The following is a 26,692-nucleotide window of genomic DNA, read 5'->3' as shown; positions in this document are numbered from 1 at the left end:
TACTCATCCGGTGGCCATCTTGGATCCGCCCCTCGCTCCAGGGCAGGCTGTTCCGGGGCCTTGCCGTGGTGTCCTCCCCATGAGAGAGACGCCACTGACATCTTCAGGGGCTCTGTTGCTTAGGCGCGCGCCCAAGCCCGGGATTTAAAGGGGCCGCGGCGGGAAACCTCAGCCCGGCCCCAAACCTGACGTCAACAGCAGAGGCCTATTTAAGGCCATTTTGGACTTCTCTTCTTCGCCTTGGCAACAGGTCAGCTCTTCTGAGAATTTGATAGTTCCTGGTGTTCCTGCTTGTTCCAGTCTCCATTCCTATGTTCCTGCCTGTTCCAGCTCTATTCTGGCTCCTGTGGTTCCATACCTGCTCCTGCTCCTGCCTTCAGTTGTCTCTTCGGATCTGACTTCAGCCTGGTATCTGGATTCTCCTGTCTTCTGCCCGTCCTGACCTTTGGCGTGTTCTTCGGCTTCCGCTTGTCTTCTGCTTGCCCCGACCTCTGGCCTGGTTCATTGTGCTGCACCTCTGCTGCCCACCATGACTCCTGGATCGTCACCGTCTCTCCGGACTTCTGCCCCCCTCAACTCGGATTGCCCACTGGACTTCCTCCGCCAGGAGATCTCCGCCTAAGTCCTGCTGGCCCTGGCACCCAAGGGCTCAACCTGCAGGGAATGAGGGCTGGGATAGGTGAAGTTCCTGTCAGGTCTCCTGGTCCTGTTTCACCTACCGGCTACAAGTGCCACTGAAGGTCTCCCTTCAGTGAATCCTCCAACTCTTGAGCCAGTTCAAGGGTCCACGTCTCCAACAGAAACATTTGAAGCAAGAATTTCAATGTTTCTTCCACAGCATCATCTAAACTATGAAAGGTCCAACAACTGCCAGACAGAATTTGATTTGTCCTAATTTTTTTTTTTTTTTACTAACACCATCCCCTGAATGTATTGCATCAACTATGGTTAAACCATTTCCTTCTCCAACAAGAAAGCACTATTATACCTGCAGTACCTGCATATAATCTGCTCTGAAATATTAAAAAGTGGAATATAAGTAAAATTTACTAAATTAAATAAAATAAATATATCTTAAAATCCAGAAAATTGACTCCTTACATTTTTTTTTTAGAGAATTTCAGCTTTTTAGGAGATACTGTGCATGAGGAGATTTTCCTTTCTATAAAAACTGACCCAATAATCTATCCATGGTTTTAAAAGCTGAAATTGGAAATCTGATTGGCAACATTCCCAACATACACAAAATTCTTGATATATTTTAATCTTACCCACCATGCAAGAAATAGCTTTGACAGAAGTATGGCTATATTATATACCTGAATATTGTGAAGATATTAATCAAGGATTTTTTTGTGTGGTCTTTTTCAGAATTACCATAAATGATGAATGGATGATATAGACTGATACTGCATTTTTTTCAATATTCTCCCAAAGCAGAATTTATATTCAAAACATTGGAATGGAAGGGATAATGAAGCGGTAAGTATTGTTTAAATTATTTTATTTGCAAGATAAACATATATAACAAAAACAGACATTATGAGGTAGATATTGAAAACTGAACATCTAAATTGCTGGATAAGACTTAATCCGGCTAATTTACATGGGATATTTAGTAGCACAGCTATGGTGCTGAATAACCCTATAGAAATTGCCATTTAGCTGGATGAGTGATATCTGGCTTTTGAGCAGGTCTAACATATCCATTTAACTTAACTAGGTAAGTCCAAATATTGGCACTTATCTGGCTAAGTTAACCAGATAAGTAGTCTCTTCCTGGTCTTCCCATTGTCCACCCACAAAATACCCAGCTAACTACTTTTTGGCTAAGTGACGACTGCTGAACATAGTCAGATAAGTCACAACTTATCCGGCTATTTGATTTGGACTGTATATTTTGCACCTATGATTATATATAGGGCTTAACTGTACAATTTTGAAACATATGATCTAGTGTGCCCAAAATGAAGGTCCTTTTATAATTATTCCATTTTGATTAGTAGCAAAAAAATGTCAGCACTTTTTTGAGGGGTTGATTTGTTTTGATACACTTTTATATTCATCTTTCCTGAATTTGCACGGAATTGCAACTTCAATTTTTTGAAGTTATATTAGTAATAAATTATTTAAAGATGAAAATTGAAATTGTTCCATGTGTCATTTCTCTTTTTCTAATTATAGTAAGTCCTGATTTCTTTCTCTGTTCTTCCATACTGTATAACTAATTGTAAATCCCTTGCATGATGACTTTAAATGCATCTCATTTCAGAACAATTGGTATATCACAGGAATCATTAAATAAAAAAGATTTCCTCATTAACTTGAGTAAATTATTTTCTAAATTACTGATCTTTCAACAGAGACAACCATTAAAATGCCATCTTGAAGAGCCCCTCACATCCTCTGTAATCTCTATAGAAAAGGAAATTCCAGAGTGATCGGACATTTCTGTATTACTTATTTCTGCATGAAAGATGTCGTTAGTGAGTTAAAGATAAAAAAAAAAATCTACTTTCTGTGATGTTTGCCAGTTGCGGGGCTGTCCTGTGACTGAGAGCGCTCACCATGAAGCAGCCGAATGGCCCCAGCACACTATCCAAGTTTTTCGTGGCACACATCGCAATCTCCTAGCTATCACTGCCAAGCCTCTTAGATGCACACATACTACACATTTTCTAGGCCCTGTAGCTGGAACTCTTTGTGCCTCCTGAGGATGTCAATCCTGCTGGGCTATTTAAGCAGAGCCTCTGCAGTAGCACATTGCCTTAGGAACAGGTCCCTCTGCTTATTGCAGTAGGTGTTGCTCCAGCATTCCTGTTCCTGTCTTGTTCCAGTGTCCAGCCTGCCTTGCCTCATCAAGCCAGCTTTTCTTTGTCTAGCCTATCTTGCCTTGTCAAGTCAGCCTTGCCTTTTCCAGCCTGCCTTGCTTTGCCTAGAATGCCTTGCCTCAGCCAGCCTGCATTGCCTTGTCCAGTCTTTCATCATCCTGGTCTCTTGTCTGTCTTCCTTGGACCCGGTCTACCCTTTCATCTGCTGCTTGCCACTGAACCCAGCTTCAGACCTTGACTATGCCTTGCTCACTGCCAGCCCTGACCTTTGACCTGATTGGTATCTGCCTCACTGCTGTCTTCCTTGACCTTGGCCCTGCTACGGATTCTCTCCTGCCAGGCCCTGGAACCCAAGGGCTCAAACTGCGGTGAACAGGACTGGTATAGGTAAAGGTCCAGCCTTCTTCCAGCCTAAGGCATGTTCATCAGCTGTTGGCATGGGCCTAGGAGATTCGCCTTCTAGACTGTGTCAACCATGCCACAGCACAAGGGTCCATTACCATTATATCTTAGAGTAAGTTTGGTGGATAGGTTAACCAACCTTACTTCCTTTATCATTGCTTTATTCATTAATTTTAGTGAATCTAAATTTATTGAGATTATGTAAGACCATATAAAGCCTCCCCCCCATTCACCACTGGTATCACCCTCAGCCAAAATATTTTGAAAAATAGTTTGTGAAAACTCTGGTGAGTCTATAGTGGAAGCATAGGTATCAACATAGGTATCATTCCAATTTCCAATATAACTTTTATCCCTTTTTCTTTAGAATCATACATTTGAGATATCAATTTAATGTGTGCTGTCTTTCTGACCAAACTTGCCACCCTAATGTACTTACTGTTGGCAGGAGAAAACATTCTTTCCTGAATTCATTTATCTTGAACCTCATACTTTCCTTAAAGGAAAGTTGAGTCTCTTGAAACATCATCACTTCAGTATTTACCTATTTAGAGTAATCTCTCTCTTTTTTTTTAATAGGATGGCTAAGACCTTTGACATTATGGGAAAAATACCTTAAACTTATACTGAGACATCTCTACTATAAATAATACTCAGTGAGACATCTGATACATACCTAAATCTGCAAACCCCTGAAAACTACAGACTCCACACACTTCAAAACTCCTATTTCCAAAAGTGCCAACAAAATAAAACAAAGGCCAACCAATGGCCAGTTAACTAGAAGAAATAGCTAGGATTCACTATCAATCTACAAGAGCCACAAGGATTTCAATTAGATATTCTCTCCCATCTTTAGCTCCCCACTATCCTATTTGTAATATGAATGTCAGACCATATACCTTCATTCCCTTCTGGGCAAGAAAACAAAACAGACAAGAGTTTCTCATGACGGCAATATACTGTAATAGTTATAATTAATTTAGTGGCTCTGTGCCCTAAAAATACCATTTTGCATTTATTCTCCAAAACTAATGGGACACAAATGAAAAATCAAGTTTGAATCTGAATTTTAGCCAAAATATGCAGACAATCATATCTGGCTATCGCTGTTCCAGAGTTTGTAGAATTTAATCCTACTGTGATCAATTTCTATTGTAAAGGCTTTTGATAGCATTAACATTTTGTTGGATCTGAAACAATACAGAAACTCCTGCAGGATCTTCTTCCTTCTATATATTAATGGGGGGAGGGGGGGGAAGACAGAAAATAAAATCTGAATCTGAACTTTATATGGAACAAAGAAGATCTTTTTAATCGTGTCGGGTTGCTATTGTTCCGTAGTTGAAAAAATAGAGTCCTACAGAAATATACCACAGATGTAAAATCTTTTCATTGTTTGACAATTTTGTAGGATCAAAAAGTCCAGAAACTCCTGCAGGTCCTATGGTGTAGTAAAATTTTTAGTTGTAATATTAAGCGTCACATGAATTCTAGCCAAATAAAACCAACAGAATCAAGCCTCCAATTCCTTAAGCTGGTGTCTCATGGCAAGGAATCATTTTGTTTTCTGGGCTATAGTCTTGGCCAGATCTGTCATGAACAGGATCTTGTTACCCTGCCAGTGTTTGGAGCCTTGGCTTTGGTCAGTATTTCCAGGATGTACTGATAATATAAAGTCTTAACCACAAAGGGTCTAGGAAAGTTTTGTCCTTGTAGTGCCTGGTTGGAATCCTATGCGCCCTTTTGATTTCAAAAGGTTTAACAAAAGTCATTCCCAATATCTTTAGCACAAAATTTTCCATTAAGTTGACTGGATCAGAACCTTCCATTCCTTCTGGAACACCCGACAACCAAATACTATTCCATCTGCTATGATTATTGACATATTCATGTTTTATCTGTCAATCAGCAATCATTTTGGCATTTTTTTTTTACCTGCATCATGACTTCCTCCAGTGCTGCTACTCTTCCCTTCCCGTTCTCCCTCCTTGCCTAGAATGTGGTCAGCTGTGTCGGGATTGAAATTATTTCCATCTGTATTTCCTTAGTAGTATTGATACGTAGTTGCAGAGGTTCCTTCAGTCCTTGTAACTCCTGCAATAATGGGTCAGGAGTAATTTGCTTGCTCCTGCCAGAGGCCATCTAAACTGGAGACGGTGGATCCTGTTTAGTATGTTTACGCCCACAGTCATGGCTTTTAATATTCCCCAGGTTTACCCATTTTGTGGGAATGGTATAATCTGCCAGTAAACTCAGTCTTTAGTTATTGGTGGGTCCCTTTTCTTAATCAGAGAACATTGTTTATGTTGGCCATCTTTCAAGAGATCACAAGCACACCCTGCTCAGGCGGGCAATTTTCTAAAAGCTTATTTCCAGGAAACAGAGAGTAGGATTAAATGGGCAATTTTCTCAGTGGAAGGGAGTGGACAGTGGAGTGCCTCAGGGATCTGTATTGAAACCCTTACTGTTCAATATATTTATAAATGATCTGGAAAGAAATACGACGAGTGAGATAATCAAATTTGCAGATGACACAAAATTGTTCAGAGTAGTTAAATCACAAGCAGATTGTGATAAATTGCAGGAAGACCTTGTGAGACTGGAAAATTGGGCATCCAAATGGCAGATGAAATTTAATGTGGATAAGTGCAAGGTGATGCATAAAGGAAAAAATAACCCATGCTATAATTACACAATGTTGGGTTCCATATTAGGTGCTACAACCCAAGAAAGAGATCTAGGTGTCATAGTGGATAACACATTGAAATCGTCGGTTCAGTGTGCTGCGGCCAGTCAAAAAAGCAAACAGAATGTTGGGAATTATTAGAAAAGGAATGATGAATAAAACGGAAAATGTCATAATGCCTCTGTATCGCTCCATGGTGAGACCGCACCTTGAATACTGTGTACAATTCTGGTCGCCGCATCTCAAAAAAGATATAATTGTGATGGAGAAGGTACAGAGAAGGGCTACCAAAATGATAAGGGGAATGGAACAACTCCCCTATGAGGAAAGACTAAAGAGGTTAGGACTTTTCAGCTTGGAGAAGAGACGACTGAGGGGGGATATGATAGAGGTGTTTAAAATCATGAGAGGTCTAGAATGGGTAGATGTGAATCGGTTATTTACTCTTTCGGATAGTAGAAAGACTAGGGGGCACTCCATGAAGTTAGCATGGGGCACATTTAAAACTAATCAGAGAAAGTTCTTTTTTACTCAACGCACAATTAAACTCTGGAATTTGTTGCCAGAGAATGTGGTTCGTGCAGTTAGTATAGCTGTGTTTAAAAAAGGATTGGATAAGTTCTTGGAGGAGAAGTCCATTACCTGCTATTAAGTTCACTTAGAGAATAGCCACTGCCATTAGCAATGGTTACATGGAATAGACTTAGTTTTTGGGTACTTGCCAGGTTCTTGTGGCCTGGATTGGCCACTGTTGGAGGCAGGATGCTGGGCTTGATGGACCCTTGGTCTGACCCAGTATGGCATTTTCTTATGTTCTTATGTAACTTTTACTGGAGACATTGGGATGCTAACATGCATTCCAATAGTCTTCGGGATGCTTCTTAAAAAGCCAGCATCGGCCCTGATGCCCTCCCCTCCCACTATATCAAAGCCCCTCTACACCCCTGCCACCTCTAGAGGTGGCCCAGCTAGTACAAAATTAAAAAATAGAAATTTTCAAGTTGTATGGTAATCTCCTGCTCTCTACCCAAACTCTTCTCTTTTCAAAAGTCAAATCCTTTGATCCAATAGCTACCTGATCCAAAGCCCCCCACAGCCACCAGTTCATGGCAGCCAACCCCCTTATAGTCCTTATAAGTGATGAAAAGTCTAACAGGAGGAATTGATTTGTAAACTGCAGAGATAGCTGCAGTGTACAAATCTATTCCTTTTCATCACTTATAAGGGCTTTAATTCTTTACTAATGACAATTTTATTATGAATACCTCTGAATGTGTCTGTAACAACATCTCCCCTAACCCCAACCCACCTCCTGAAAACCCACCCTGATTCAAAGTGCCCCTCTAGAGTGGTACCTAGATATAGAGTATCAGACTGTCCCCCATCCAGAGTCAGTCTTGCTCTCTTTCTCTCTCTCTCTCTTACATGTGCAAATTCTGTAGAAGTACACACAGCAACGTACTTTATAAAATGAGGCATATTTTTGCTCGCACTGCAATACGCGTGTTTATGGGTGCATGTGCTTTCTTTTTAAAAGACTTAGTGCTTCACTTAGGTGGTTACATTTTGCTACTTAAACTTAGGGAAATTTTAGCCAAAAGGAGTTACCTAAGTTTTCAACTGGAAATGTTTTTAAATTTTGATGGTATGTACAGCTTAAGCTTGGCTTCATTTAGAATGGTAACATAACAAGAATATCTTGGTTTACAGATAGCAGGTTTCAACATAAACATAGGAAGGATAACTTTCAAACAACTGTGTGGCAGCATATATGCACTTATTGTTGCGCTGAGGATGGAAGGGAGTGCTAGGGGGCACTCCCCAGCATGGGACAAGATGTGTGCCCCTAAGACGAGATGGTCCAAGTCTGGGAACTGGAGAACCAGGGCCTCTTACCGAACCTGTACGCCCAGGTGAGACCATCAACACAATGATGGTCTCTGAACAGTCCTCCGACCATTCCAAGCCCTTTTGGACTGCCGCTGGTAATGGCAAGGGCGGCAGGCTGGACAGAGGTCAAGGGTGGATGGAGACATCTGGCACAGGACAAGACTCAGACGTAGGAAGACGAAGACTCAGGTGATGAGATAGAACTTGGAAGGAGTGCTGCCATGCCATGCACCCTACACACCCCAGCCGGGATGGTCGTGGACCACATTGGAGGTGAAGCAGCAAGCTAACATCGACTCAAATACATTAGAGTTCAAGATGGCAAAGAGTTCTGAAATCCAAGATGAAGGATGTCAGGACAGACGGATGAAGGTAGAAGCAGGCAAATTACTCTGAAGACCAGGGCAGGATAAGAGAAGAAGGATGAAGCTCGGAGACGAAACTCGGAGCCAGGGACACCAAGATGAAACCCAGTGTAGGAACACTGAGGTGAAACCCAGTGCAGGGACAATAGGAATCGGGGTTCTCAGGAACTTGAACTGCCGAGGAGAAGGAGATCAGGCAGATGGACGATGAGGATCTTCGGTCCGTGAGATGGAGGAATCCCACCAGTGCCCTACACACCCCAGCAGGGGTGATCGCATACTACTGGGCCACTACGCACCCTACCAGCCCAGCCGAGCTGGTCGCAGACCACGAGGGATGGGATGACAGAACCTCAGGAACCTCTGGAGGCAGAACTTCAAGATGAAACATGAGGGCAAGACAACATCAGAACGTGGAGGCATTGGAACATGAAGACATCAGGGCGAAGACATCTGGAGCATGGATTGGAGAACAAGACGAGATGAGAGACCAGGAACAATGAACATTTAGATGACAAGGGATCCCTCATGGAACAAGGTGCCTTGGAGAAGCTGGAAGATGTAGAGTCCTAAGGAAGACTTGCTCCTTGCAAAGGCGATGAAGGAATGACCTGAAGAGCCTTTTGTAGATGAAGCTGGAAACACCCAGGGAGGAGCTTGAAGGTGGGGCCAGAGGGACCATTCCCTCCTGGGCCTTTAATTCAGGTTGGAAGATGCGGGCCCGCCTCTAGAAGGCAGGAAGAGGAAACAGGACCCTGGACAGCGGTGTCCTGCTGCTGTGAGTGCAGGAATAGGAGCTGGGCCTCAGCGCAGGCCCCGACGTGGAAGGCGACTCCCTGCCACTGAATATGAGGCTGATGGTGGCTCCATACCACAGGAAGATCCTGGGACTGCGGCCTCCAGGCCGCAGGATGGCTGGCGGTGGCAGCGGCCTCCATACCATGAAGAAGTGACTGAAGTCCATGGCTCCCAGCCACGGTGAACACCGGGGGCGGCTCCATGCCACAAAGAACTCAGGCATCGGCAGGGACAGCCTCCCTGCCATCCAAAGACCCTGGCAGCGGCGTCTGCGGCTCCTGCCACGAGGGAGAGCCCTGGCGTGGCTCCTGCCTCGCCGGTACGATGACAGCCTCCAGCTACTACAAGGAACCCCGGTGATGACGTTGTGGGCTGGGCCAGCCAAGGAAGCAGGATCAGAACATGTATATAGACTCATGTAGTTTTAAGTTTTACTATAGTATTTTATAGCTGTGTATATGATCTATGTGTTTAAAAAATGCATTTATGTAGGCTTATACGCATATACATGCAATGCACTGAAACATATACATGCAATGCACTGAAACATGTATATCAATGCACTGAAAGTGCGTATTTTCCATACCTATTTTAAAAATATAGACGAGTATATCTTATGTGTGAAAGTAAAGTAGAATTTACTGGTGTAAGTTCTGATTTATGTACATAAGTTAGCCAGTTTTAAAACATGCGCGTGCCAAGGAAATTTCTAGTTTTACTGAATAGTCCACCAGTTCGCCCAGTCCTTCTCCAGGTCATTGAGTACTTCCTGGTTCTTCAGCCTGAACTCTCCCCAGTTTACCCAGGCCTCCTATCCAGTCTGCACTACACAATAAACAGTTTTAGTATCACATATATCACATAATTAGCAGGTGTAAAAATATGCAAGTAGTGTGGAAAATGTATGCATGTGTCTTTTAAAATAGCATCTTACATGCGTGTTGGCCTTACCCTGGAACGCCCTTAGACCGCCCCTTTTATACATGTGTATGTGTGTGTGCGAAAGTGAATTTACGTGCATATTTTCAACTTCAACACAATACGGAGTATGTGAGTAGAAGCTACTTATGCATACATATGCTAATTTGTATGCATGCAACATGTAAAAATTCACCTTAATACGCCTAAGGACATTTGCACCACAAGTGTTTCAATTCCAAGTAGCAATATTTAAAAGTATAATTTGTGGAAGTCATATCGGGTTCAGTCCAGGGTCAAATCTTTAGATAATTAATCCAAACACATAGATAAACTATTTAACTATCAAGCAATAATGGATCTCCCTCCGAATTCTCCTCCATATAGCTCATTAGCCATTAAATTGCTGGGAACAAAGCATTATTTCCAGTGAGCCTGAGGAACAATTTGGTTCCCTAAGGGGTACAGTTGCAGATCTTACCTAAGAACAATGCAAACCCCTTCTAATTGGCTCAGCTTGAATTTAGCAGAGCCTCCCAGTTGTTCAAGGGCAGAGCTCCAACCTTCTCTTCCAGCAAAATGTTGGTCTAAGGCCAGCCAGAGCAGTTTTGCCCTCACAGGATATATCAAATATTAACTGATGTAGATACTAGATACTGTACCTGCAAAACAGTTGGCTGAAACCAGAATATATTAATCTCAGCCTGACCCAAGATATTTGATGTGCACAAGGAGAGGAACCATCACAGACATTCTTATGTTCTTATTCCTTTAACATTCCCTACTCTGCCCACAGGCATGTCTAAAATAATTTTCACTGAAACATAAATGCATCTTTTATTTGCCTTCAAGAGCCCTTAGATCCAAATCTATTTACTCCTGTTTAAAACCAAAAGTAATTCCTGGCCCTGGTGCTGCTACATTGACAGCTACTTCTCTCTATATTTCCTATGGGGTTAATTTTGACATGTTTAAAACTTTTTTTTTTTTGAGTTGGAAATATAGTGGAAAATATCCATTTCTTTACTCTCAGATAACAGACTTCTCCTATTTTGAAACGTTATCTAAAGCTTAACATACAAAAATAACTTTTAAAGGGCCAGTGTCATTTTTCCTGCTGGGGATGGCAGTACTCACTTTTCAAAACTACTTGAGCTTACCATTTATACCTACATAAATCCATACAGCATTCAGAACATCATTTCTTACCCTAGTCTTCATCTTTTTCCATTTGTTCATAACTTTATACCCTCCGTCTTTTACGTCTTTATCTCATGACCCATACTTTCTACATGCATGCAATAAACATTTCACCAATTAATATTTCATCTTCTCTATCACACAGGACACATCCTTGGTAAAGTGGGTCCCACTGCTATGGGGTGATCCAAAGACATGGACACTATTCACATATAGCAATGTTACATTAGCAAGTATGAATCACTAACACTGACTACTGATATTATCAATTGTCTATCATACAAGGTAAACATAGAAATGACAGCAGAAAAGGTTCAAACGGTCCAGCCAGTCTGCCCAGCAAGCCCATGGTAGCATTAGCTGTGACATTCGGTCCCCACTATAATGGTAGCATCAGAGGGTGGCATTTGCCGTGCCATACAAGTTACCCCCATACTTAGTTTCCCAAACCATTAAAGTCAGGGCCCTTGTTGGTTACTGTCTGAGTCCAATTCCCTGTTATCTCTTATTTATTGCTGTTGAAACAGAGAGCAATGTTGAAGCAGAGAGCAATGTTGGAGTTACATCACAAGTTTAAGGATTATTGGTTAAGTGTAGTAACAGTCGAATAAGCAAGTTACCCCCATGCTTATTTGTTTTCCCAGTCCATAAAATTCATTGTCCTTGTTGGTTGCTGTCTAAAACTAATTCCCATTTTCCTTTTTTCCCCCTGCTATTAAAGCAGAGAGCAATAATGAGTTGCATCAACAGAATGAAGGCTTTTTGGTTAACCGTCACACCAGCAAGTTACCCCCATGCACACTTTTCCTTATTTCCATCCTCTAGCCTTTAGGGATTCATAGTGTTTATCCCATGTTTCTTTGAAATCTTTCAGTTAATACACGACAAGCGCAGACAAATTCTCTTGTTGGTCCAAAGTTCTTTGCATTAATAATTTTTTAATATGGCAACTCCACTGTTTAGACACAAAATATTTCAATACAATTCCACGGGTCCCTTGACACGGACCCCGTGTTTCGCCAAGCTGGCTGCGTCGGGAGGGACAGCACAGTTAGGAAAATATTCTGTAAAAACAATTGTAAATTATCATGATTCAGGAGGACCACACCAACAAAATAAGGGATACAGTTGAAACTAAAATACAAGATATATCAAAATAATGAAGATTTAAATATTTAAACTCATATAAATATAGCCGGGTGTTACAAGACATACCTTTCTCTATACAGTATAACTGCAAATAGACAAACTTTACCTTCTAGCCCTTCTGCGATGTCAATCACAAAGATGTTGAACAGGACTGGTTCCAACACCGATCCCTGTGGCACTTCACTTAACACCGCTCTCTTTTCAGAGTAGGTTTCATTTACCATCACATGCTGTCTTTTATCCATTAACCAATTTGTAATCCACGCAACCACCTTGATGCTCACTCCCAAGCTTCTCATTTTATTCACAAGCTTTCCATATGGGATTGTATCAAAAGCTATGCTGAAATCCAAGTAGATCACATTGAGCGCTCTTCCTCAATCCAATTCTTTAGTCACCCAATCAAAAAAATCAATCAGATTTGTCTGACAGGACCTTCCCCTGGTGAGTCCATTCTGCCTTGGGTCCAACAATCCTTCTGAGTGTAGATAGTTCACTATCCATGCCTTCAGCAGAGTCTTCATTACTTTTTCCACCACCGATGTGAGGTTAACCAGCCTGTAGTTTCCAGTCTCCTCTCTGCTCCCATTCTTGTGAAGCGGGACCACCATCGTTCTTCTCCAATCACTCGGCACCACTCCCATTTCCAGGGATCTATTGAACAGGTCATGCAGCAGACCCGCCAGCACATCTCTGAGCTTCCTCAGTATCCTGGGATGAACCTTGTCAGGCCCCATGGCTTTGTACACTTTCAGTTTTCCTAGCTCCTCCCATACATTCTCTTCTGTAAACAGTGTTTTGTCTACTCCACCCCCTTCCAATGTCTTGTTAACTAGTGACAGTCCTGGTCCAGGATCTTCTTTAGTGAACACCTTTTCACCTTTCAATTTCACTATACCACTTCGGACCTTTCTCCTTTCTCTGATGTATCTGAAAAATGTTTTGTCACTTTGTTTTACCTCTTTGGCAATTCTTTCCTCCACCTGACATTTTGCTTTCTTGATTGCTTTCTTCTTCTCCCTCAGTTTCACCAGATATTCTTCCTTGTGTTCCTCTTTTTGGGATTCTTTATATTTCTTGAATGCTGTTATTTTTGCTTTTATTTTATCAGCCATCTCCTTTAAGAACCTTTCCTTTACTTTACTAACATATAGATTAGTTGCCTTTTTAATTGCACTTATTAGTTTGGCCCACTGATATTTCACCTCTGTTGTTTTCTCCCAGTCTTCTAATTCTCCCTCTAGGTACTTCCCCATTTCAACAAAGTCCATATTTTTGAAATTCAAACCTCAGGTCTTTGTGTGACTTCTCCGTATGCTATTTGCGATATCAAACCATATAGTTTGATGGTCACTGGTGTTGAGGTGGACACCCACCTGGTTTGAACAGAGCTCCTTGCAGGTCATCTACTATCTCTCTCTTCTTCTGTTAGATTCCACAGAAGAGATTCTCCAGTCTATGTCCAGCAGATTAAAATATCCAACAATCAACATTTCTCCCTTCTTTCTCACCTTTTGAATGTCTTCAACCTGATCTGTCTAGTTCTTCCATTTGAGTTGGAGGTCTGTAAACCACTCCAGTAAAAATGGATGCACTATCATCTTGAATTAGGATGGCTCATAATGCTTCTTCTATACCCCATCTTCCTTGCAGTTCAGTTGCTTGGATATTGTTTTTGACATAAAGAGCTACTACTTCCCCTTTTCTGTCCTCTCTGTCTTTCCTTAACAAGTTATAGCCCAGTATGGCTGTATCCCAGTCATTAGAATCCGTGAACCATGTCTCCATAACAGCAACAATGTCCAAGTCCGCCTCCACCATTAGGGCTTGCAGGTCTGGGATTTTATTGGCCAGAATAAAAGCATTAGTGCTCATAGATTTCCAGCTTCTTTCCTTCAGATTACTGCTCTTCTTGGACTTTTGTGGCTTATGCAGCTAACGTTTGTTATCCCCTTCACCCATTTGCTTTACTTTTCGGGGGGTTAATTTCCAATTTCATTCTGCCACTCCCATTGTCTAGTTTAAATGTCATATGGCATAGGAATTGAATATATCTCTTAGGTTCCTTTTTCTGCCACAGACAGATGTAATGAACTTCAAAGTTCATTTGAATTTTGACAGATAAATTAATTGAATAAGGCTGAATATAGGCACGTATCCAGTTAAGATAACCGGATAAGTTGTCCTGTCTCAATTTGCCCATTGCCCACTCCCAGAATATCTAGCTGGATAAATACTTATCTGGCAAAGTGGTGGCCTCCAAACACAGCCAGATATTCAATGGCAGCTACTTAGTACGTCTTGTTACAGGACGTTTATGACAGAAAGGTCGGGCACTTATTCCATTATATGATCAATGTGCCCTTGTGGTAAAATCCTAAGTGGAAAATAGGATGGTAGGCAATGTTTGCCTACTACGGGGCAGCAACATTCACTCTGGCACTTTTTACATTCTCTGGCACAAATTCAAAGACTCTGATATAATGTATAAAATATAATTTATTGCTGATTTGTATAGGTAAATATGGATTTTATTATATGTTCAATTCCCCATCAGTTTCTCCCCTTTTCTTACCACTCTTGAAAAGTGTCTTGTAACATGGCTAGGAGTCCATGATGCCTCTTCATGTCTGATCTGTTTCCTTCTGGTCACATCTGTACTGGGTTGATTGGTTGCCCATATGCCAAAGTTCTGGTCACATTTGCTTTATCGTGGAGCTTTGTTGGGTTTGTCTTCTTCTGGTCATGTTCACGTTAGGGCCTGGCTAGATGGATGCCCTGGTTATGTGCATTGGGGCTGATTGGATGCTAAAGTTTTGGTTTCCACCTTAGTTCTTTTATGGTGTTTTTCTCAAGCAATGAATCTCATTGGTTGTATCTGACAATGAATCCACACCACTTAAATTTCAGAGCATCCAGTTTGTTTCTAGGTCATGGTGGCTTTTACAGCATTACATGCTTTATTGACTTCTTCTCCCATGTGGTAGATGGATGATAGAAGGCCCTGGATATGAGACCTTTCCTGACTGGATGTTCCTCTATAGAAATCATATATGATGCTACACAGGTCTGCAGCTTTCATCAGGCTCTTTTCCAATTCAGTTCTAATCCTGTAAAGTTCCAAGAAGCTTGTCAGTAACAGAGTCCATTTATTGCAACTGAAACTGATTTTCCAGCGGAAGGCCCCCAATTGCTGGAAAAGCCACCATGACCTAGAAACTTAATCTGTTTTGTGTTTTAAATGTCTATAATTCCATGAGAGGCTTATGTGGTAGGCCAAAATAGAAATATCCATATGAGAGGCTTATAGTAGACAAATAGGACATTCTTCCAGAGCTTATCCTAACTTTCTATCTACTAATCTATATGTAATTTCTCCACCCCAGTCTGTAATCATAATAGTCTGATTTATCTGGCTAAATAGCATTTGAATATCTACCTTATTAATTTCTATGGAATAGGACCGGGGCTTTTATTCAGATACTATATGCCAGTATGAATTACCAACACTTTTTTTTCCACCTGCAAAAATTATCTTGTGGTCCCCCAAGATAAACATGCATCCAGGGCTGCCTCCATCCCCACCTCCGTGTCTTCATTCTGAATAGGCCTGCAAAACAATGTGGCCATCTCTAGCCAATCTCCAGGAGAATAGAGAAAGCACTTGCTATAGCAGCCAAGTCTTCCAGCACCAGCGGAATGTGAGAGGATCTGTGAGAGGAATGTGAGAGGATCTGTGCCTTTACTCTGTCCCCATCGCCATAAATGAAGTATCCTTTCGTTGCCTGAAAAGCCTCTGTAGCTGCCACTGAAACAACTGGAGTTGGGTTGCTGCCACAGAGGAAGAGTGAAGATCTTGTATCAGAAAAATGTGTTAGAGAGATGTGTTAGCTATCAATTCCTCCTCCACCTTTATTCACCATCCCCCCACGGCCATCACAGAACAAGCTTTCTTGATGCAGGCCATAACTGCAGGAGTTGGCTGTATGGATTATACTGCCCAGCAAAGGAGACCCCAGAAGAAATTTTAGTCATGTGTTGTCTTGTAAAGACCATTGAGGATATAGCCATAAATATGTTGGCATATTGGGCACACATGGCTGTGGTCTGGCTATCCTACCTATCAACCAGCATGCTTAGTAAATGGGGTATTCTCAATGGCAGCGCACATTGTGAGTTCACATTTTTCATAGTTGATGCCAGAGTTGGTGGAAAGGTTTGTCTACATTAAAATATAAACCTTTATCTGTTGGGTTTCCCTGAATTTCTGTGTGAATGGCAGGAGGATTGAGTGCCCAGATACAGTGAGCCAATGCACATGGTTTTTGCCCTCAGCACCTGTGTTGTTGCCATTTTCCATGCTTGTCACTACTTTCCAGCCTTTCATCTCACGATTTGCCTTTTTCTTGGTTCACGTTCTTGTTTTTCTGTTGCACTTGCAGCCCAGTCTGTCCTCCCACACTGTCTCTCTCTTGGTTATACTGAAGTGTTTTGATGACAAAAAAAAGAAAGAAAGAAAAAAAACCCCTCTCTCCTCCCAATCTGCCTATCTCCAGGCAGTGTTCTTCTACTACTGCTGCTATCCAGCCTGCTTCTGGTCCTTTCATGATGCCTTTGAGAGTGCCTACTAGTACTTAGAACACAGCAAACTTATGAAAACCTTCAAAAAAGAACTAAAAACCTGGATGTTTACCAAAGCCTACCAACCCACCCTATGATTCTCAAACACCACTTCCCTCCTACTGACCCTATGCAAACGAGGAGCCAATGCAAGCACGTAATATAACACATAACCAAAACTGTATAGTTTGACATCCGAACTACGCTTATAAAACCTACAATATCTATGTTAACAATCACAGGAACCTTTTGGAAACTCTGTTAAACATCAAAACTTTGTAAACCTTTGTGATGGCGAAACCGAACGACGGTATATAAAACTCAATAAATAAATAAATAAATAGTCCCATTTTGCCTCTCACATTGCCTTGGGGTATACATGCCACTTTTGGAGCTGCTTTGTTGCTCATTTGGTATCTTGAGCTGTTCATTCTACTGTTGGTGGTGTCTTTTTAACCCTGTTTTTGTGCTTTGGGGGTCTTAATGTCACTGTTGGTACTGCTTTGCCCTCTCACATTGCTTTGCGGTATTCATGTAATTTTTGGTGCAGCTTTCCCCTGTCATGGTACCTTTGGGGTGTTTATACTACTGGCTGTTGGAGCTCTTTGCCTCTCCTTATGGTGCCTTGGGATCTTCATGCTAGTGTGTTAGTGCCTTTGTCCCTCTTTTGGGCCCTTGTTATGTTATTGCCAGTCTTGGTGTGCTTAACTCCTCTTATAGAGCAGTTGGCTATTGATGCCTCTGTTTGGGTTCCTTTAACCTGCCATGGTGCCATGGGCTATTGATCCCACTCTTGGTGTCTTGTAGTGCTTTTCCCTCCGTGGCTGTTGCTTACCATAAATTTCACTTAAACTTGAATATAAAATCTCAGTTTTCTAAAACAAATATTATACTTTTCTTCCCCATTTGAATTTTATAAGAAACAAATGAATGAGCAACTTGGAAAAAGAAATGCATTTTTGTCCCTAAAATAAATGAAATGAACCACTAAGCCAAATGAATTGAACTAAAATGTGTTTACATGCACATCCCCAGTAAACATCATGCATTTTTTTTCTTTTAGTTCAAATTAACATGACAGCACAGGGGTGTGCAGGGAAAAAAATTGTTTTTGTTTTTCCTACGAATCTCAATTCATGGAATGCTTGATTCATGAAAAAAAAAAAAATCAAACATTTAACTCCCTCCCCCCCAAAAAAAGAACCCAAAAACAAAAATGGGCCTCTGAAGATCTTCCGTTCCATCCCCACCACCTGGAAAAATGCTGGGGCCAGGATCCCTCCTAACCCCTAATTACCTGATCTGGTGGGGATCTGTGACTGGTGAGGCCTAGGTCCAAGCTGAAGCCTCAGCCTTGTGTGGGCCAAGGACATGGCAGGCCCCTGTGACCTCAGCCTCAGCCGGAGTCCGAGCCAGGCCCAATGTTGTGGCTAATTCTGGAGGCCGGATTCCAATGCTGGTGCCTTGACCTGGACCCAAACCCAATGTCAGGGCCTTGACCTGGACTCAGACCTGACATTGGGGCCTGGCCATAACCCTAGGCTGGAGCCCAAGCCCAGGCCTGATGCTGCAGCCCAGCCAGGAGCCTGGGTCCTGATGCTAGGGCCTTGACCCAGACCCAGGCCCATCACCAGAGCCAGAATATCATTGCCTGGGCCTCAGACTAGGCCAGAGCCAGGGCCCAGGTCCAATGTTGCAGCCTGGCCTGGAGGCTGGGTCCCAGTGCCCAGACCTCAGCCCAGAACCAGGCCCAATGCTGAGGCCCAGTCTGGAAGCCGAGTCCTGATGCCTGGGCCCAGGACTGATGCTGCGGCCTGGCTTGGAGACTGGATCCTGACACTGGGGCTTCGGCCCAGAACCAGTCTGGATGCGAGAGCCTGGCCCAGAGGCCATGTCCTGATGCTTGGACCTCAGCTAGCATCAGGACTAGGCCAGGAGCCCAGGCCTCAAGCTCCAACAATGTGGTCTGCTTCTGTGTACTTTCTTCATTATCTGATACTGTGTCCTGGGGTCGCGTAGGAGTTAATTAAATCCTGCGCATTCACCCCAGCCAATGGCAATATTTTATGTATGGCAATACTGTAGAATGCCATACATCTAAATGGTACCATCCACTGGGAGGAATACACTGGAAATAATTAACTCCGGCACAACCCTAGAGAACAATTTTAGTTTACAAAGAAAGAAGACATCTGAGGCCTGGGCCTGACCCTAGGCTGAGGCACAGGCATCAGGACCTGGCCTCCAGGCCAGGCCACAGCATCAGGCTCTGGCCTAAGTCAAGACCCAGGCATTGGGACTTGGCCTCTGGGCCAAGCCCTTTCATTGGGAGTGCATCCAGGTCAAGGCCTCGGCATTGAGACCCAGCCTCTGGGTCGGGCTCTGGTATTGGTCCTGGGCTGAGGTCCTGGTCTAGGTCAAGGACCAGGTACCAGGACCTTGTACCTGGGCTGAGCCCTGTCGTGGCCCTGGGTCCGGGTCGAGGCTCTGGCTTCAGGACCTGTCCTCTGGCCTGGGTCCAGGCTCCAGTCTAGAATGAGTTCCAGGCATTGGGACCTGGCCTAGCCATCAGATACTCTGTGGATCAGGTAAATGATTATTCCCTGGTGGGGGCTCGGGTCTTGTCTGAGACCCAGACATTGCTCTCAGGCCTAAGCCATGGCTCCTGATTTGTCTCAGCCTGTGCCCTAGGCAAGGCCCTGGTTTTAGGCCTAGGCCTAGGCTGAGGCATTGGCATCGTACTCTGGCATAGGCTGCAGGTCTATGCCCTGGTTGAGGCTTCGTCCTCAGGCCTAGGCCTGGTCCCAATGCATTTCAAATGAAAGCAATGAATAAGGTTTGTTTCATTCGGGGGCCTTGATTAATTTTGGGACCCCCCCCTGAATGAAACAAATTGCCCTTATTTGTCACATTTGTTACATTCATTTGAAACAAATGCACATCCCTAGAGCATATAAGAAGGGCAATTTTAAAAATCATTTTTACTGGTAAAACACTGCTTTACAAGTGGAATTATACTTTTATAAAATTACACACCCAGTATGTGTGTAAAAATATGCATGTACAGCCTATGTGCATGTATTCTGGAGAGCTATTTCTGAGAACGGTATTAAGGAGGGGTTTGGAGTTACATGCCTATTTTTTTCATTTGAAAAAGTATCAGGTAAATTTTAAAGGTGTGCACATACACCCATAAATAATGTGTGTATTGGGTACATGAGCAAAAATACACTTAATTTTATATTGTGCATGCAAGTATACATATATCATTTAAAATATCCCTACTGCGTGTATGTGTGGAGTCTTTATGCGTGTACTCACAAGTGCGGGGGGAGGGGAGAGAGAGAAAGAGAGCCTTTGTTAGAGGGGCAGTTTCAACTCAGGGTGGGTTTTGGTGGGGCAGTGTTCAAAGGATGCACAGACCCATGTGCCCTAGGCAGACCCCTCCCCTGAAACCCACCCTGAATTTAAAGTGCCCCTCTTACAGTGGGAGATATATAGAGTGCCAGATTGGCTCTCCAACAGAATTTCTCTCTCTCTCAGCCTTGCAGAATTCAGGGGTTATGTGTATAAGTCTTGGCTCCACCCAGAATGCCCATGCCCTACCCCTTTTCTCCCTCCTTATTCTTGATGTGTGCCCAGGTATGAACATGTGCACTTCCTGGCTTCTTAAAATTTGCATTCCTCGTGTGCAGCCCACATTTGTGTGCATAGGGCTGTTTTTGCGCAAGCAATGCTTTAAAAATCTTCCTGTATGTGCTTAAATTATCTTTACTGGTGTAAAGGTGTATGAGTAGTTTTTCCAATTTAATTTTTCAAAATGAAAGTATGTGTGTACTTTCACTTATAAAATTGGAGGCTGATAGTCAAATGGGACTTAGCAGGATAAGTAAGAGTTATCTAGTTAAGTAGCAGCTGCTGAATATCTGGCTATGTTCAATGGGCAACACTGAGGCAGATAAGTCACTTACCCAGCTAAGTTGTTAGCTGGACAAGTCAGGAGTGAGGAATGGGTGTAACAGGGCAAAGCTACATATCCATCTAAATTAGAAGGATACGTGTGAATATTTGGTCTTATCCATCTAATATAGATACATAAGTTAGATGTGCCTCATAGCAGGTCTAAAGTTAGCCAGATAAATGTATCTAACTAACTTTAATACTTATCTGGGTATATTTAGTGACATTGCTGTGCCGCAAAATATCCCATCTAATAGGATCATTTATCAAAATGCATTATGGTGGTAATGCGTTATCACATGTGAAAAATATAGTAACACATGGTATGAATGCAAATTTTTGAGGTGGGTGGGATTGGGGAGGCGTTTCGGTGGGTTTTAGTTAAATTAGGGCCATATTTCTTGATAGCATAATGTGTGCTGAAATGGCTGAATGCAATTTGCGATAAATTTTTGGAATTGCATTATGGCCATTTCTGGGCTTGGGGGGGGGGGGGGGGGGGGGGAGAGGTAGAAAGCCTCTGGGGAGGGCTTCCCTCTGTGTACCTATTTATATCTCTATAGGAGGGCCACCTGATAGGTCGAGGTGAGGTGTTAGTAGTGGTATAGGGTTTAGGGGCCAGTTTCGTATGTAGAGTGAGACGTAAGAACAGCACGGTACACCTTGGTGAAGATTTGACATAATTTGGAATGAGGAAAGTCTCACATTGATGAAATTTGTACTATGTATATATATACCAACACACATACAATGTAGCTTTCATGTCCTTAGCATAGTTATTATTGTATCTACATACAGAGTAACTTTAAGATAAATATGCAGAACTGATATTTGTTATTCATGATTGCCTCATATAAAAATCTTATTGGTTCATTGTGTACTAAGTGTTAACTTTTTATGGCATAGGGTGAGTAAACTTGGATGAAATTAGATGACTAATTGCATCATTTACAGATGCAATTAGTCATCTACTTTCAGTAATATTTCTTCATCTGTTTGTTGAGAGACAGTAAAGATATCATCCATCCTTGTCATTTCTAGAACATAAACTCATACAAAAAGTGCATAACCATTATTATATATGCTCATTGTCTAAATTATCAAACAAAAATTGCGGTATATTTTAAACTACATTTATTATTCTAGACAAAATAACTTTTTAGATTTGATACATTTCCAGCATAGTAGTTACGCTTTTAAAAATATGATGGCTGAAATGGTTTTATTAGATATAATCTATTCTTGTTAGTATTAAGTATATTTTAAGTCTTTGGTATAATTTTCCTTTGATATCTATTTTCACAGTTATGGTAAAATTATTTTATCACATTTTTAGATTATACTTAAATTTACTGAGTTTATGGAAAATATTCTTTCTTCTAAATCATTCCTTTAATTTTAGTTTTTTTCACTATGTAGTTTGACAGTGTGTATGTGTTCTGAATATGAATTGCTTGCTATATGTTTGCTGTCTATACTATGTGACCAAATTTCAGACACAAAGGGGCAGATTTTCAAAGGGTTACATGCGTAACCTACGCGCATAACCCCGAGAAAGTGCCCCTGCGCGCACCGAGCCTATTTTGCATAGGCTCGGCAACACACAAAAGCCCCGGGACATGAGTATGACCTGGGGCTTTGAAAAAGGGGTGGGAAGGGGGCAGGGGACGTGGGTGGGGTGCTGGTCCAGGACGCTCCTGGGGCTGAGGCCTCCGGCATGGCAGCCGTGCCGGGGGATCTTGTGCCGGCAGCTGGCCCGCACGAGGCAGGCGTAAAAAGGACAACAAAGGTGGGGGGGGGGGGATTTAGGTAGGGCTGGGGGGCGGGTTAGATAGGGGAAGGGAGGGGAAGGTGGGGGGGAGTGGAAGCGGCCTCGGAGGGAATGGGAAAAGCCATCGGGGCTCCCCTAGGGCTCAGCGCGTGCAAGGTGCACAAGTGTGCACCCCCTTGCGCGCGCCGACCCCGGATTTTATAACATGCGTGCAGCTGAATATCTGGCTATGTTCAATGGGCAACACTGAGGCAGATAAGTCACTTACCCAGCTAAGTTGTTAGCTGGACAAGTGTTAGCTGGACAAGTGTGCACCCCCTTGCGCGCGCCGACCCCGGATTTTATAACATGCGTGCAGCTGAATATCTGGCTATGTTCAATGGGCAACACTGAGGCAGATAAGTCACTTACCCAGCTAAGTTGTTAGCTGGACAAGTCAGGAGTGAGGAATGGGTGTAACAGGGCAAAGCTACATATCCATCTAAATTAGAAGGATAAATATCTGAGATAGCAGATTAACTTTTGTGGCTAACTTCTTTCCTCTCCATCATGCCTCCTGCCCATGCCTGGAACATCCCCGTCTTATCCAGCTAAATTCTAACCGGCTATATTCAGCCCTTATCCGGCTAGAATTTAACTGGATAAGGGCCGAATATAGCCAGGTAAGCCATTTAGTCAGATAACTGTTATGCTGTCTAAATGGCTTTTGAATATGGACCTCAATGTTTTAAAAGAATGGTACATTTATGATATTTAGAATACTTTGTAGTTTTCTATATAAAAACACAAGATTGTACACATATGATTTCATGATTTAAATGATTCATAAATTACTTAACATTCCTACCTGTCTTCTTGAAGAAACAGTACTGTTAGAACACCTGCTGGACATCTTGGAGTTGTAAGCTTTGCTCTGATGAGCTGAGTCATTTTTCCAAGTCTTGGAACTTTCTTTAGGATCTGAAGGGATGGGATTCAAGAATAATATTCTGGCAATGAGCCCATAGAGGACGGTAGCCAATGTCATTGGTACAACATAAAATACAACAAAGTCTAACAAATAAATAGGAGAATAGTAGCTCCTGGGTACCTTGTAGCCACAGTACACAACTATGGCATCTTTGTAAATTCTTGTATTAAGATCAAGCAAGAAAAACCACATCAGACAGTAAATAGATGTGAAAGCCCAAACAAAAATAATGATTTTCTTGGCTCTGGAAATGGTACATAGAAATTGGGCTTTGATTGGATGACAAATTGCTAAATATCTCTCGATGGTGAATGCAGTGATTGAGCAAGAAGAAGCATTGATGCCTAAGTACTGAAGATAAGTAATGCAGAGGCATCCAATGTAACCATATACCCATGAGCCATACACACTGTCCGTGATGTTAGGTAGACCTGCAGCCACCAAAACCATTAAATCAGCTATGGCAAGGCTCACCAGGTAGCAGTTGGTTGGTGTTCTCATATGTTTTGTCCTGAGAACAACCAAAACTACCATAATGTTGCCCACAATGCCCAGTCCACAGATCAGGATGACCAAGACAATAGAGACCACTTGGTACTCCAGACTTTTTTTGTCCTGCAGCAGTGTCTGGTTGTTGAATTCCATGGCAGTTTCGTTGCCCATCTTCACTGGTTTGGAACTGTCTCAGAAAATGGACTTTATCAGTAAGACATTTTTCTCTGTGTAGTCCTGTACTTTTATGCAAAAAGAATTATTCTTCCTGGGGGAAAAGTGATACAGTAGAAAGTGTCAAGAATAAGGTACAACCTCTAGCAAAATGTAGCATTGGCATGATACTATTATAGATTCTTTATTAATAATCACTGTTATGTCAGAACGTTATCCTCTTTGTGTCCCGAGGTACATCTTTTTCTTAGATCTCTGATAATGAGTGCAATGAGTAAACAGAACATTGTAAATCAACTGAAAGCTAACTGTATAGCTACAAAATGAATCCTGAAATGGAATAATTAGTTTTCTATATTTTATGGGGAATAGTGCTCTTATAAACAAGTCTTTTTAATAAAGGCACTGACCTGTTCCAACTTAGATAACATACCATTTCTAAACCTGTGCTATTGGTCTGGCTTGGCTATTGTAATGTTGCATTGTCTTCCGTTTATATAGGAGGGCACTTCAGACTCTAAATTGTGCTAGAGAAACTTCTAGGATCAGCATAACAAATGCACATGCACAATTTGTGAATCTCAAACTCTACTAAAAGTCAACAGAAAATCTAGGAACAAAATAAAACAATCTGCTATCCGAGTTCAGTAAAATACTACCTTCTGCATGTTCTCAATTACCCCAAGAAACAGATCAACTTTTTGAGATCTGCTGGGTACTTGCGACCCAGAATGGCCACAGTTTTAGACAGGATGCTAGGCTCAATGGACCTTGGTCTGACCCAGCATGACACTTTTTATGTTCTGAATGTCAAACTAACTAGAATTGAATCCCACTGCATTTAAATGCTATAAAATGAACATATTTAATATATAGCAAGGTAAGAATAGCTTAACGAACCATTCAATAATAAATTCAGGAACGTACATGGGCTGAAAATTGATCCTGAGCAAACAAATATACCCTTATATCCAGGCAGTTTGCAAAGTCTTAAAAGCACCTGTGCCCCTTCTTCAATAGCATTATAGCACACAGATATTAAAACAATAATAAATAAAAGGCACACTTCTAAAGCTCAGATCTTACAGTCCACACTACCAGCTAGAGGTCGTTTTTTTCCTTTTAAACCAATGCATATATAATTCATTACAAACTCAGAGCTCACTCAACAACTTTCAGCTACTTCATAGATTCATCCTTTTGAAAAATGTTTTTCTATGGAAACTGCTGCCCATTTTAATCTCAGCAGAATTTACACTTCTGCCTGCCTTACTGGATAAGTGGCAAGAATCTTTAATCCCTTTGACCATACTGCATTCTGCGAAAAAAAAAATTGTTATGGCTGGAAATGTAACAAACCCCCTCTTCTGTGACATAGAAGATGAAGAATTGGTTATAAAATGTTGAAAAATAATTTTGTAGTTATCAGATTAGACCCTTCACTCTTGGAGAAACAAATTCTCATAGGAGACAGAATCTTTTTCCAATGATTCAGAATAAGCATAAAATGAACCCAGGGCTGTATAAATGCTGCTGTCCTGTCACACCATTGCTTCTGAGAAGCTAGTGAAGCTGGTCAGTTGGTTCAACATTTATAAAGACCTTCATTTTCTGTTGCCTGGAAAATTCAATGTTAGAACAAAGTCTGTAAAAAAAATGACTTTAGTATAACAAACAGAAGAAAAATCAGTGTTTAAGATAATTTTCCATTGATTTCTCTTTTGTTCTAGCATTGACATTCCAGGCAAAATAAAATAAAAACTGAAAAAGAAGGTACCTTAAGCTTTTAGCATTGAATAAACCCATATTAAAAGGAAAGGGAAGTTACACTTATTAAATAAGTATAATTGTATTTGTATCAATGGGAGCTGGATTCCTTACAGGTTGATATTTCTCCTGTTGCTCCAATAAAAGGTATCAGAACTGCCAAAAAAAGAGAAAAATCTTTAAGATGTTTCTCTCTCTCTCTTTTTTTTTTTTTTTTATATTTTAACCAGCTTTGTCCTTTGTTCCAGTTTGAAATGCTGTGTCACCCCACAAGAGAGAGAGAGAGAGATTTCTTCTTACCTTGTTCCTGGGACGTACTCTCTTTCTTCAGGGTTACTGGAAGAAAATAAAAAAAAGCCCAATTTTGGCAGAAAAATCTTGCCTGCCTTTGACTGCTGTTCCAAAATCAGGTTGCTTCACACAAATTCAGTCCACAAGATGGCACAGCACAGCACCTTTGCACTCTCTGGACGTGAGAAACCATGCAGCAGTATTACAACTGTCAAGTCAGGGACGTGCTCCTGATAAGAAGAACTGCCAGAGGTTTGATTTGCTTTTTCTTAGTTCAGTTCTTCAGTTCGATTGCTCTCAGGTGGGGGAGTCTTAGTAAAGACTGAAAAAAAAAAACAAACAAACCCCACCTCCTCCACAAAAGATACCTTAGCAAAAACAAAGCCCCACTGGGAGCCCATAAAA

At 41.8% G+C, this 26,692-nt stretch overlaps 1 protein-coding gene across 1 annotated transcript in view; it reads right to left on the bottom strand.

Moving 5' to 3' along the window:
- Nucleotides 1–26,417, bottom strand: part of TRHR (thyrotropin releasing hormone receptor) — a 62,051-nt gene extending 35,634 nt beyond the window's left edge. Inside the window, exons 1-2 of the mRNA XM_029592717.1 lie at nucleotides 26,297–26,417; nucleotides 23,441–24,323 (exon numbers count right to left, since the gene is read on the bottom strand). Coding sequence (XP_029448577.1) covers nucleotides 23,441–24,226 — 786 coding nt within the window. The 5' untranslated portion in view covers nucleotides 24,227–24,323; nucleotides 26,297–26,417. The remainder of the gene's footprint in view (nucleotides 1–23,440; nucleotides 24,324–26,296) is intronic.
- Nucleotides 26,418–26,692: the final 275 nt, after the last annotated feature.

This window comes from Rhinatrema bivittatum, chromosome 2, assembly GCF_901001135.1.
Source record: "Rhinatrema bivittatum chromosome 2, aRhiBiv1.1, whole genome shotgun sequence".
NCBI lineage: Eukaryota > Metazoa > Chordata > Amphibia > Gymnophiona > Rhinatrematidae > Rhinatrema > Rhinatrema bivittatum.
Note: the sequence above shows the minus strand (reverse complement) of the source record. Positions and strands in the feature narration are given on the sequence as shown.